Raw genomic sequence first — 14,470 nt, forward strand, 5'->3', positions numbered from 1 at the left:
GGACCCAAAAAACCACCTCCCAAGGGCCTGCTCGGCCATGAAAGTTTTAAAGGGAAAGAGGGAAGTAAAACCCAGTTAATCATTGAAATAGGGGGTCACAGTCATCACTGCCCCCCACTGCATGCAGGCTCGTAGACTTGTGATCTTCCTTCAGATGTTAATCACACAGTTTGTTCACGAGATTACCAAAAGGGAAGCTAGGGAAGAGATCTGGTCATCTGTTAATTACTTATTCTACTTACTCATTTCTACTTCTTTGAACCGACAGGCTAGGCAAGGTGTTGTGTGATGAAAAGATTTGAAAGGTGTGCTTGGGCGGGAGATGAGTAGAGCGTGGGGGTGCCTGGTTTAAAAGTTAGTTACATTACAACTTTGCTAAAGTGACAAGGAAAGGGACTTCCTGCTGAGGGCAGTTTCCTGCAAAGAGCTGTTTACACTGTCTCCTGAAGATGTGTTTTTTAAGTCTTTTCTTGTGCCTTTGAATTGTTTGTTGAATACTGGACATGATGTAGTGTGAAAAGGAACTGAGGTAAATAGACCTTAGTGTGAGGTTTTATGTTTATCTGACTAGCCTTAGGCTGTGTTGACTATTTGTTGTAGCTGTCAGGGGTAAAATATCCTCAGGTGTCCTTGCTTTTGTCTCCCGTGTCACCTTTGGGGTACTGTAGAGACTTGTAAATAAGTTCTGAAACATACCGTTCTTTCCACGTTTCCCACTGTGATGAAACAGGAGTCTTCTTGGTGTAGTGGCATGTTGTGGGTGGAGAGGAAATGTTCTATCGTCCCATGATTTGGTCTCAGTATTTTAATGAGCGTGTGTCCCTGGGCTGTGACCTTCTGTGGTATGATAAGAAAAATGTTTGGTCTTTGTCCACAGTTCTTATCAAAGATCTCCTAAGGCCTTTGGACTTTCTGAGTGATGAGAGCATCTTATGTTGTAATGAGGCAACTGCTTCCAGGCCCCTAAGATGGCTTCAGGGTATGGGTTGGTCACCAGGAAGACCAAGCTTTGATTAGAGGCTTAGAATGTTCAGCCCAGTTCCCAACCTCTGTGGAGGAAAGAGGGACTGGAGATTGAGTTATTCACCAATGGTCGACATGAGGGAACTCCATCGAAACCTCTAAACCTCGGGATTCAGAGAGATCTGAGTTGGTGAACACGTCACCATGCTGGGAGGCTGTCATGCCAGGAGAGGGCATGGAAGCTCCCTACCCTCTGACCACCACTTTGCCCTGTGCACCCTTCACATTTGGCTATTCCTGACTTGTATCTTTTACAGTAAACTGGTAATAATAAGTAGTGCTTTTCTTCATTCTGATAGCTGTTCTAGCCAATTAACGAAGATGAGGTATTGTCCAGGGAACCTCTGAATTTGTAGTAGGCCGTGCAGAAATGTGTATAACCTTCCTGCTGCCCTGTTTGCAGCTGGCATCTGACATGGGGGCAGTCTTACAAGATTGAACCTGTAAACTGTGAAGTCTGATGTTAACTCTGGTTAGTTTGTGTTAGACTTGAATTGAATTGCAGGACACCCAGTTGGTGCTGGAGGGTTGGCATAGTTTTGGAAAACATACCAAGTATTTGCTGAGAGGTCAGGCAGAAAGGCTAGAGGGGACTCAAGTTGCTTATTTCCCACCCCTCATGTCATTTAGGCACTGGTGGAATCCCAGTTGGTTAGCCTCTAATGAAGCAGATTCTTTTGAGGACAGGACTTGTTAAGAAGAGTGGAATATTGTGGGCATATTTCAAAATGGCTATTTTTCAGTCTCTCTGCAATTTTGGAGACAGCACTTTGCCCTGTGACCTCAGTTCTTTGATAGATATAAGAAGAGTCATTGATTTTTTCAGTTTGTTTGCTTTTTACAAAAAGTTTGTTGAGGATGGGACTGACCTTTTAAGCTCCTTATCTGCCAGATCAGAGGTCTCTGACTCCATCTTTTAATGTTTGACTGCTGATATGTTGGGAAAACTCAGTATTTTTCCTGAGTAGAGAAAACCCAGTTCTTCCTGCCTGTGTTTCTCCTTTACTTTTACCCAGAACACTTCACTCCTGACACTTTTGGTCACCAGACATGTGAGGGCTTTCTCCCCACAATAAGTAAATTCTCTGTGACACCAGTGGGGTGTCCTACGACTTAACTGAATCCTAACACTGTCTGCCTGGAGACAGCATGAGATTATACAGGTTAAGGGCTAAGTCCCACAAGGCAGCCACTCCCACCCCCCAACTTCAGATGCCAATCACAAGGAGTAGGTCCCCAGGTTACTCACAACTTCTGTCTGACTTGGCTACAAATCAGGGGTTCCCACAACCCCCTCCTTGGGTTCTGTTTGCTAGAGCGGCTCACAGAACTCAGAGAAACACTTAACTTACATTTCCCAGTGTACTAAAGGATATGATAAAGGGTACAAGTGAAGAGCCAGAGGAAGTGATACAAAGGGTGAGGTCTGGGAGGGTCCGTGTGAAGTTGGGGTGCATCACCCTCCCCCACGTGGATGTGCTCACCAACCTGGAAGCTCTCCGAACCCCATACCCTTGGAATACCCTTGGGATTTTACAGAGGTTTCCTCGCGTAGGCATGATTGATTATTAACTTCATTTCCAGGCCCTGTCCCCTCTCTGGAGGATGAGGGTGTTGGGCTGAAAATTCCAAGCTCCTGATCATGGCTTGCTCTTTCTGGTGACCAGCCCTCACCCAGCAGCTATCCAGGAGCCCACCCAGAGTCGCTTCAGCAGAACAAGAGTTGTTCCTTAGTGCTCTCATCCTTTAGGAATTTACAAGCTTTTAGGAGCTGGGTGCCAGGAACCAGGGGCAGAGACCAGTATATGTACTTTCCATTATTTGACAGTTGACAACTTTAGAGTCTTACCCCTCCTTCTTCCCTTTGTGCCCCACATCTGTACAAGGTGATAAGAAAGGCTGTGTGTGAACCTCCACCTTAGCCCACCCCCTAACCTCAGTTTAAAAAACCCAGGCCAGGCTCCCTTCCCTGTTCTCAATCCATTTCCCACCTGCTTGAGAGGCCCACCCTGCTCTCCCCAGAGACCTCAGTTACAGAAGTAATTAACCCTTTCATATATTCTTGGTAGGTGTGTGTTAGTCTCCACTACTCAACCAACGCTTGCAGTGGGGGGGCGGGTATCGAGGGTCCACCTGTCTCCGAAGGTTATAGAAAAGGTAACATGGTATATATGTTGCAATACACTGCACTTATTTGCTCTATTGATAAATCCTCCAGATCTTTTCATAGCAATACCCTTTGTTTTTAAAAAGTACATATGATGATGCATTTATGGAACCCATTCTTTCTCAACAGACACTTGGCTTCTTAACTGATTTTTCTGCCAAAACCGCGAGTGAAAACTCAGATTGCCACATTATAGGACAAACTAACATACACAAGTTACGTTTGTTTCCAAACTTAATTACTGCTTGAAATTTTTATCAGCAAATATATTCAGAAAAGAATATACAAAATGTTTTATGGCAAGATTTAGTGATAATTGAAACATCTTTGGAATCTTCATGAAGATTCATAAATGGCCTTTGGGCAGTTGTGAGAGTGTCCTGACGTTCCCATCCCTCACTCATCTTGGTCCTGCCCCATACATGACGGTGGTTGTGATTCTTTATCCTTCATACCTTCGCCATCTGTGATTTTTCACTCAGCAGTGGTCTTTCAGTTTTGCCTCCTGTGACCTTTCAACAAACAAGGAATTACACAGAAAAGGTTTCCCGGTGGTTTCTCTTTCTCAGTGTTTCACACATGCTAGTGTTTGAGGCTTCAGGGCTGGTTTAGGACTGCGGGGTTCATCCTCCCACCAGAGCCAAGTGCCCCTGAGGCCAGCGGGCTTTTAAAGTACCAAATGAGTGGGGGCTAGGTAGGGATGGATGGGCGTCTCTCACAGGAAATGGTCAAAGATAAAAGTGGAGCCAGACTCATTTCATATGGTGAGGTCACTTTTAAGTCTCCGTGTCTGTGAATAAGTGTTACAGTTCCGTGAGGGCCTCGCGGCCTCAAGGTTCAGTGCAGTGTCCGTGGAGGGGACAGTTCTGGACCCCTGCCAGGACAAGGTCGGCACAAAGACGAGAACTCCAGCCTCCTGTCACTCAGGCACGGGGGGGCGGGGCCTTGCGAACTGTCCAATCAGGGGAGTCACTGGTTACGTACGTGTGGGCGCCAGTGGGCGACGCTCCAGTGACGCGCGTGGGTGGCGTGGACTGGTCGCTTATTCCCATTTGCTCCCGCCGCGCAGCACGTCCCCTCTCGATGCCCTTAAAGGGCTCCGGTGGCTCCGCGGCATCCTCTGTCGCTGAGACCTGCACTTGCCGCGGCAGTTGTGGGGTGGACGACAGGGAAGCCGAGAAACCGAAAAATGGTGAGTTGGGGAGCCTGGTGTTGGGAGACGAGGGCGGAGGGACCAGTTGGAACTGGCCGTGGTGGGACCCAGGCCTCCCCGCGGTCAACTCCAGACCTGCGGACCCGAGTCCACAGCCGGCGCGGCAGGCAGCGTGGGGGCTCGGCCGGCAGTCGGGACACAGGGCGGCCTCTCCGCTCACTGCTGTGGCCGGGTCTACGGGGAGGGTGATCAGGGGACAATCGTGACTCAGTATCCGGGGTTCCTGCGTTGGAGGAGCTGTGGTCTTTGGGGTCCCCAGTCCCTCCTTTCTCCCCGGGGTGGGGGGACTCTCTTTTCCCCCTCACTTTCCCAAATTTTGAGAAACATGGTCACAAATCCACGACCCTGTTCTTGTACCCTAGCTCTTCCCAGGGCAGGCAGTAAATGCCTAGATTTCCAGATCTTTCCCCACGTTCCCAAACGCCATCTTCCCCTCTCCAGTGCATAGCTTCATTATTAACTATTTGTCTTCCGCGGTGCATTTCAGACTACGCAGTATTTTAATTGTATCATTTCTCCACAGAGCCATGAATGGCTCTTTTTAAAGATTCATTTTTTTGTCTATGTATTTTTTCCATGAGAAGAAATCAGAGACTAACCACCTGGAACTACATTGTATAAGTCTTGTGCTTCCCCCCCCCGGACCTTTGCTGGGCACAGACATCCTGTTTGAGCCCTTTGGGTGGAGGTTCCTCTTTGGAGACTCCTGGGTAATCTTTTTATCATAGTTCCAGGTCAGCCTTGCCCCTCCCTGAGTTTGTGACTTTATTCACTTTAAGTCTCGGCTTTTGATAACTGTAAATGTATTTAATCAATAGATCTTGAAAGAGAGTATAAAATATTTCCAAAGGGGAAGAAAGAGGTGAATTTCAGTAAAAAAAAATATTCCATTATACCATTCCATTAGTTAAATTTTTTCTTTTTTTTGGTCCCATGAGTGACTGCATGTAACATTCGAGATCTGTTTTTTTCTTTTCTTCAATGATGATTATTTCCAAACAGTTCCTTGCCATGGAAATAATAATTAACTAACATTTATTTTCTGAAAGGAATAGACATTTGTGTGTGTTGTTCTTGAACTAGAAAAATGCCTTACAATTTTCTTCCTTCCTTTACACATAAATCCTGGTTTTAAATGGTTGTGCTGGATTATTCAAACACTGGGTTTGTGTCACTTAAAATATCAGTGGTGTCCAAGGCAACAACAGTGGGGAACCGAGACCTGTGGTCAGTATTTCTAAGCTAAGGCCCCCTTAAGCCTGCAAAGGGAAGTACTCAGAGGACCAGTTGTTCTTGCTGGGGAGCCTCCCCCTGTAAGTGTCCTACCCGCTTGCACCCACTGTGGAAGGAGTCTTTATAGTAAGAGAAGATACAGATCCCTGGAAAGCTGGGGATGCACCTGTGATGGTGGGTGGGGGATGGGGAGTGATGCCCTTTCTGAAGCTATAACTGATTTTCTTGGTGCCTGTTTTGAGACACAGGTTTGAGGTGCATTTGCAGTGTAGGTGCACTCAGTAATATGAGTACATTGAGAAAGTCTGTGAAGGTCATGTGTTCTGTCTCCTGGACAAGAGTTTATGAGTTTCGGAGTACATTTCAGTTAGAACTTTAAATTGAATCTGGCCAAGAGTTTTCTCACTTGTAAGAATTGAAGCCTGAGAAGGGAGCATTTGCATTATGTTGGAGCCTCCAGAGTTTATTTCTATGGCTGCTCAGGTGTCCTTACCCTCCATCACCAGGGACTGACACACTCTAGGGGTTGTATCCCCACAGGGCGAGTCTGGACCTCAAGCTTGGAAATCTGGGTTTCCTTCTGAACTGTAGGGAAACAGGCTGCTTATCTCACTGATTGAGATATTTGCATTTCTTTCCTTGTATATGTTTATATATTGAATATTGCAGCTCTTAACTCTAGTTTCCCTTAATGGTTTGTGGTATAATTTACTGTGTGAGTGTATAATATTTATAGGTCTCAGGCTTTAAATGTATGTTGATTGAGAGACATAGTGGGAGTAAGGCCAGGAATTCTGGAACCAAACAGAGTATTTGTTCCTTTTAGGCAAGAGATCCTCAAGATACGAGATGGGTGTATTTGAGTTCTCAGATGGTTTTTACATTTGTATGTCAGTTTTTGTATGTGCATGTCCTTAGAGAGCTTTGAAATTTTAAGTGCTCTAATATTAACTGAAGCAAATGAATTCCTTTAATTGATATGAGGAAAACTATTCAAAACTTAACTAAGTCATCGAAAATCCTAGTGTATTTAATGGATTAGACCCAAATTCCTAGTGCATTACACATTACTTATTTATGAAATAACCCCCAGAGTGAGACACACAGAGAAACTATGATGCCTCTCTTGTAACTTTAGTTAGAAGGAGATATGAAACTTCATTTTTTATGCTTTTTATAAGTGTTAAATGTTTAAAGGAGTAAATCTTAGCATGGTTTCCTCCATAGAAAAGTAAAAAATAAGTTTAAAATTTAAAAATTAAAAGCAAGTTAATTAAAAGTAAAAGCTGTTAAATAGAAAAATATGGTTTATGCAGATTACTCAGTTAATCTTAAATAATCATGCGAAGGTTAGGAAAAGGCTGTTAAGATAAGAAGGTCTAAAGTAGACTCACTCCAGAACACCCTGGCCCCTCAAGTGCTCTTGGTTCAGCCACCCCCAAATAACCAGTATTGATTATTTCTTGAGCATCTTGATTTGGTGTTTTCTTTATCAAAAAGGAAGCAATTGCAAATGCATAGTTTTCTTTCTTTCTTTCTTTTTTTGGCCACACCACATGGCTTGTGAGATCTTAGCTCCCCGACAGGGATTGAACCTGTGCCCCCTGCAGTGGGAGTGCGAAGTCTTAACCTCTGGACTGCCAGGGAAGTCCCCAGACTCCGCATTTTTTGATGTTTGCTCACAGTTAAAGCCTCACCAATCTGTTAAAATAACAAGAATTCAACTAAATAAGTGTTAAAGGTCTTATTGGCTTTATTAAGTGATTGGTGGTGAATTGGACAGCATCGCATCTAGCAAGTAGAGAGGTGTCCAAGATGGAAGGCTTAGATGGGCAGAAGGGGGAAGAGGTAAGGAAAGAATGGATTATCTCATCTTTCTTTGAGGGATAGAAAAAAACCTATGCGGGGACTTCCCTGGTGGTCCAGTGGTTAAGACTCAGTGCTCCCAACGCAGTGGCCCCGGGCTCGATCCCTGGTCAGGGAACTAGATCCCACATGCCACAACTAAGAGTTCATATGCCACAACGAAGATCCAGCGTGCCGCAACGAAGATCTGGCGTGCTGCAACTAAGACCCAGCACAGCCAAATAAAAAAAAAATTTTTAAAGGAAAAACCAATGTGGCAGATTACCTTGTTGGTGTTGACCAGAAAATTCCAGATTGGTTAAGATGACATTCCTAGGGGAGGTCGTATTTGCAGTTAGGTTAGGTATTAAGTCTTGGTTTGGTGACATGGACCTAGCACAAATGACTCCATTTGGGGCCTACTGTTTCTTTTTAACACCTCCCTCTTCCCCTTGTGCCCTGACCTGGACAAGCTGATGAGAAGTCTGGGTGGCCTCCCTTCTAGAGGTGGCAGGGGGTTCCAGCCACACAAGCTCCTGCCCTTGGGCAAGAATTTTTGCCTCGGTCCCACCCTCCACCCACAGTGAACACCCGGGCCAGGCTCCTTTTCTTGGTTTGTGAAGCCATTTCAGAGCTGCTTGAAAGGCCAGGCCTGCTCTCCCCCGAGACCTCTCTTCTATGAGTCGTAACCCTTTTCTTACCCTCTCGGTGGGTGTGTACTACACCGGTGACAGCCTCAGCCACACCTCTGCAGGTGACCATAGCAGCTGGCACTGTGAGCAGCATGGCCACACATGATCACCACCTGTCTGTCTTCTCCTGCTCTGACTCGCTCACCTGCTCTGCTGTCTGATGGCGGCCGGCGCTGTGGGCTGCTCGGTGCTGGGAAGCTCAAGCTGTGAGCTGTGCTGCCCTGTGTTGCATTGTTGACCATACCAGGACTCAGTTCTGTGTTCAGCCGACCAGAATTGTCAGTTTTAAGAACTCCTAGGCATTTGGGAGCAGCAGTATGGGATTGGAGCTCTCCTTAAAATAGTCTTGGGTCAGTGTGTTTGCTGGGATTTATCTGCATGTTAGAGTGAAGCTGTGCTAGTGCCTGGGTTGGACCCATCATGTAAGGCACAGGTGGGAAAGAGAGACGATAGCCTGTGCAAGAGCTGGGCTAGTTGGGTGGTAGTTCCTGACAGAGCAGTTACTGGAGAGAAAAGAGAGGGGGAAAGGCAGTCATTAGATGGTGGCTGAGTCCCCACTCGTAATTCCAGAGAGTTCCCCAGGACCCTTGAGTTCTGCTGCTGCCTTTATTGCAACAGAGATCCTGACTTTCAGGGTTACAGAGGACAACACCATGGCACCCATGTGGCACAACCAAGGGATTCCTTCAAACCTGATTTAAGCCCTAGTTCCTTATACTTTATAAAGCAGCCAGATATCATAGAGGAGGCCTCTAACCCTGATAGCACTGATGTGTGAGGCTCTCCAGAAGTAGAGTTTATAAATACCAGAGGATACCCCCTCCCCCGAAATATTCAGTATATCCAGTGACAAAAAAAAAAAAGCAAAAGGGGGGGACAAGAGGGAGAGGACAAATAAAAAAAATAATGAAACAAAGGTCCACAATTTGACCCAATTGGAAATCCAAAATATACAGAAAGAATTTACACAACGAAAAAGATGAAAGGGCACTACTTGGCTTTGGTGCCTCAACAACATAGTTTATGAAGTAATTTTGCCATCTGCTGTGCTGCACTAATTCTCAAACTTTCATGCAAATAATAAATACTAGGGCTCAAATTACAGTTATACCTGGGATCCCACTAAATTTAAGCAAGGTGCCCCTGATAAATTCAGGGGAGTTACTAGATATCATATAGAAGACTAATAGGTGTATTTCGCCTTAACTTTTTGGACGCGCAGGCTCAGCGGCCATGGCTCACAGGCCCAGCCGCTCCGCGGCATGTGGGATCTTCCTGGACTGGGGCATGAACCCACGTCCCCTGCATTGGCAGGCTGATTCCCAACCACTGCGCCACCAGGGAAGCCCCGCCTTAACTTTGAGAAGTGTGGTCTTACCTAAATTCCCCATGGTCTTATCACCCACTGTCCTAAAATAGCCACACCCAGCAAGGAAGGTCTGATCCAGTGAATTATAAATGAAATTTTAAGTTAGTCTTTGCCACTTTCAAATTATATTGATAAATGAGACCCCACTGACCTTACCTCCTAGTTAAATATGGCCCAGTGTAAATTTAACAGGTTTTTGAAAGATTGAAAAACATTGTACAAGTCTCTTTAGTGAGGAAGTGATTAACCCCCTGTGCTTCTCCTTTTAATAGCCTTATTTGGTCTCTTCTCAACCCTGGAAAAAATGAATGACACCTCACACTGGATTATGGCAATCTTGAGGCTGTGATTTCACCAAATAAGCCCCAATTCCCAGCCCCCACCATTATGGAAATTACTGGCTCCACCCACTCAGCAACGTAAATATCCTGCTCCCACAGATTTGGCTAAGTCTGTTTTGTTCAGTGTGTATTTCAGCAGCTTCTTAGCTGCAGTTGGCCTTCACCTCGAAGGGGCATGGTACACCTTTACCTGGTTACCCTCAGGGAACCTCAGCACCACTGTGAACACACACAGTCTCTGCAGGCAGGATCTGAACTGTAGCCACCTTGATCCAGAAGCACAGGTGTGACCTTACACCAATGACATCCTCTTTCTGAGAACATCAGAACATAAAAATACTGACAAAAAGAGCTCCTAAACAGTAGACAGGCCATTGCTGGTATTTGATGTGAGGCTCCTAGCAGCTTGCTTAAATTCCTAACAATTAATTGGTAACCTGGGGTCCAGTCTCCCTGACACAGTGAAGAAATAACTGTTGTCCCTCTCAGCACCCACAACCTTGTCTAGATTCTTCTGGTGTTCTGGAGGCATCTTATTCCTTGTTTACGAATTTTACTTGAGCCCATTTATACTGTTACTTGTACATCGACCCACCTTGAATATTCCCCCTACAAAAAAACAAAAAGGCTCTGGACTCAGGTCGAACTGCCAGATGACAGGCACTTCCCTTAGTGCCGTCAGACACTGATTCACAGTAGAGGCTTCAGTGACCTCATCTCCTGCCCCTGGAGTTGCCATCAGTAACTGCCCTAGGCTCCACGCTATATGCCATTCGAGCTGCAGTTATCCCTTCTGACAGAGCTGTGCTAAAAACAGATAGCCCTGAGCATGTGACGCTTCACCCAGATCCCCATTATGATTTGGGACCTGTGAACAGCACCCCAAGAGCTCAGCTCAGGTATGGAGACCCCCTTCAGGCAAGATACAGCTAAACCTGGGCCCCCTGCCATAACCTACCTGCAGGAGGGGTGGCCTCCCCTCTCTTCAGCCCCTTTCTGAAGAAGGTCACCCCCTTCCCAGACCCCTAGGCTCCCTGTGAGCTCCTTAGGAGTCCCCGAGTGAAAAGCAGTGGGAGTTTTAAACATTAGAGACAGCATCACCACGATCAGACATGATCCAGCTCAGGCAGGTGCTGCTTTTCATCCCTCACTTAGCACAGCCTGATGAAGGATGGGACTCAAGGGTGCACAACTGACCAAACATCAGGCTGTCGTCTTAGCCCTGACCAGCAACTGGCTTCATCAGCATGTGTTTACAGACCCCTGGATGGTTGTCTAAGAGCTACCCCTTTGTGGTCAAAGAATTCTGAGAATCTCTTGCCTAACAGATACCCACGATATAAATCAAGGTAGGGATTTCCCTGGTGGTCCAGTGGTTAAGACTCTGCTTCCACTGCATAGGGCACCGGTTCAGTCCCTGGTCGGCAAACTAAGATCCCACATGCCGAGCAGCCATACACACAAAAATGAAGGTAACACGCCGTCTGTCCATGTCAGAGTTCCAGGCGCGGCTAATAGTAACCAAGGCACTCATTTCACTTCTTAGAACATCCAGTGCTGCGCTGTGGAACACAGCATTCAGTGTAGTTTAACCCTCTCTTGTAAGTCTCAGAGTCTTGGCCTCATAAAAGCACCAAAATGGCTCATTGAAATAACTTCAGATCAGTTGATTGAAAGATGACCTCTTTCAGCCATCAGTCATCTGAGATGAATATTAAGGCATCTGACTTCATCTTTTTTTTTCCTAATAACACTTTACCTTTCTCTACAGCAGTTTTAGGTTTATAGAAAACTTGATTACAAAGTACAGAGTTCCCACGTAACCACTCTGCCTTCATATAGTTTGCCCTGTATTTTTTTGGGGGCCATGCTACAGGGCATGTGGGATCTTAGTTCCCCCACCAGGGATCGGACCCGCAACCCCTGCAGTGGAAGCAGGGAGTCCTAACCACTGGACCCCCAGGGAGGTCCCTGCCCTATTTTTTATATCTAGTATTACTGTGGTACATTTGTTACATTTGATGGACCAATACTGATGCATTAAAGTCTGCAATTTACAATAGCGTTGACTCATGGTAGACAGTCTGTGGGCTTTGGCAACATAAAATGAGTTGTGTCCATCATTTCTCTGTCATGTATTCTACTTTCATGCTCTAAAAGGCCCCTGTGCTCCACCTATTCATTCATTCCTCCCTCCCACCCGAAATCCCTGGCAGCTGAAGGTCTTACTCATAGTTTTTTCCTTTCCAGAACTATGGTTGGAATAATACAGTGTGTAGCCTTGTCATATTGGCTGCTTTCACTTAGCAATATGATTTAAGGTTTCTCCATGTCTTTTTGGTTTGATACCTCATGTCCTTTTAACACTGAAAAATATTTCATTGTATTGATGTTCCAGTGATATTTTTCCATTTACCTGTTGAAGGATATCTTGTTCACCTCTAAGTCTTGGCAATCACAAGTAAAGCTTTTATAAAAATTCATGCAGTTTTTTTTATAAACATAAGTTTTCAACTAATGTGGCAAAATACAAAGGAGCCTGATTGTTGGATTGTATGGTTAAGAATAGGTTTAGTATTTTAAGAAACTGCCTGTTTTCCAAAGTAGACATACCATTTTCCATTCCCACCAGCATTGAGAATGGAACAGGGTTCCTGTTGCTGTACATTGTCTCTGTCCTTGGGTGTTTGTTCTCAATTTTTTGAATTTTAGTATTCTAATAAGTATCTAGTAATAATCTCATTCTTCTTTTATTTGCAATCCTAATGACATATGATGTGGAGCATCTTTTCTTATGCTTATTTACCATCCATGTGTCTTATTTGGTGACGTGCATGTTTTAATATTTTGTCCATTTTTAATAGTGTTGCCTGTCTTCTTATTGTTGAGTTTTGAGTTCTTTGGATATTTCAAATAGCAGTCCTTTATCAGATAAGTGGTTTGCAGAGATTTTCTCCCAGTCTGTGGCTTATTTTCAGTCTCTTAACCCTGTCTTTCATAGAGCAAGTTGTCATTTTAATGAAGTCAATTTACTAATTTTTTTCTTTCATCAGTCCTACTTGTGGTGTGTTGAATCAAAAAACTCATCACCAAACCCAAGATCATATAGATTTTCTCCTATGTTACCTTTTTTCCTTCAATATTTTAAAAACTTGAAGTATAGCTGATTTACAGTGTTGTGTCAATTTCTGCTATACAGCAAAGTGATTCAGCTGTACACACATATACATTTTTAATACTCTTCCATTATGGTTTATCATGGGATATTGAAGATAGTTCTCCGTGCTGTACAGTAGGACCTTGTTGTTCATCCATTCTATGTATAAAAGCTTCCATCTGCTAACCCCAGCCTCCCACTCCATCCCTCCCCCACCCCCTCCCCCTTGGCAGCTGCCGGCAGCCGCCAGTCTGTTCTCTACGTCCATGATTCTGTTTCTGTTTCATAGATAGGTTCACTTTCTCCTGTGTTATCTTCTAGGAGTTCTGTAGTTTTGCCTTTTACATAATATCTGTGGTCCATTTGGGGTTAATTTTTGCAAAAGGTGTAGGATTTGTGTCTAGACGTTCTTTTTTTCAATGTGGATATCTAGTTTTCCTGGCACTATTTGTTGAAAAGACTGTCGTTTCTTCATTAAATTGCCTTTGATCCTTTGTCAAAGATGAATTGACTAGATTTGTTTGGACCTATAGGAAATCATTGACTTTGTATGTTAGCTATCCTTCAGTCTTACTGTACTCTCTTACTAGTTCAGGGGTTTTCTTTGTTGTTGATTCTTTTTCTCCATAATCATGTCATATATGACAAAAGACAGTTTTATTTCTTACTTCCCATTCTGTATACCTTACATGTCCTTTTATTCTGTAAGTTTCCAGTACAGTGTTGACTAGGACTGGTGAGAGAGAGGACATCATTGCCTCCTGATATTACCAGGAAAGCATCTAGCTTCTCACCATTAAGTGTGATGTTAACTGCAGGTTTTTTGTAGATGGTCTTTCTCAAGAAGAAGAAGCTCCTCTCTATTCCTAGTGCGCTATCATAAATGGATTTTGGATTTTTTCAAATGCTTTTAAATTTTCATTTTTTCCTGTTTCATTCCTCATATTAATAATTTGGCTTTTCTTCTTTCTTTCTTTCTTTTTTTTTGGCCATGCTGTGTGGCTTGCAGTATCTTAGTTCCCCAACCAGGGATTGAACCCAAACCCTCAGCAGTGAAAGCACAGAGTCTTAACCACTGGACCACCAGGGAATTCCCATGTCTTTTCTCTTTTTTTTCTCAGCTTATATAGACATTTCTGAATTTCATCTCTTCAAAAAACAGATGTGTTTTGTTGATTTTTCTCAATGATTTCTTGTACTTTCATTGATTTCTTCTCAAATTATTAAATCTCTTCCTGTGCTTACTTTGGGCTTAATTTCTTTTTCTACTTTTTAAGGCTAAAGGCTTAGATCATTAATTACAGATCTCTTTCTTCAAGTGTATGCCTTCAATGCCATAAATTTCCCTCTACGCCCACCCTATTTTTGCTGCATTCCACAAGTTTCGGTAAATTGTACACTCATTTTTATTTAATCAAGGTAATTTTTAA

The 14,470-nt window shown here is 44.2% G+C and overlaps 1 protein-coding gene across 3 annotated transcripts in view; it reads left to right on the top strand.

Annotated features, from left to right (window-relative positions):
- The window catches only part of LOC308616275 (uncharacterized protein), a 49,785-nt gene that overhangs the window by 16,774 nt on the left and 18,541 nt on the right, over positions 1 to 14,470 (top strand). Inside the window, exon 1 of one of the 3 annotated variants that reach the window (XM_081232536.1) lies at positions 3,726 to 4,382. The exons of the other annotated variants lie outside the window; for them this stretch is intronic. Coding sequence (XP_081088662.1) covers positions 4,380 to 4,382 — 3 coding nt within the window. The 5' untranslated portion in view covers positions 3,726 to 4,379. Of the gene's footprint in view, positions 1 to 3,725; positions 4,383 to 14,470 lie in introns of those variants that run through there. 3 annotated transcript variants of the gene reach the window in all.

This window comes from Mesoplodon bidens, assembly GCF_964165515.1.
Source record: "Mesoplodon bidens genome assembly, chromosome: 4".
NCBI lineage: Eukaryota > Metazoa > Chordata > Mammalia > Artiodactyla > Ziphiidae > Mesoplodon > Mesoplodon bidens.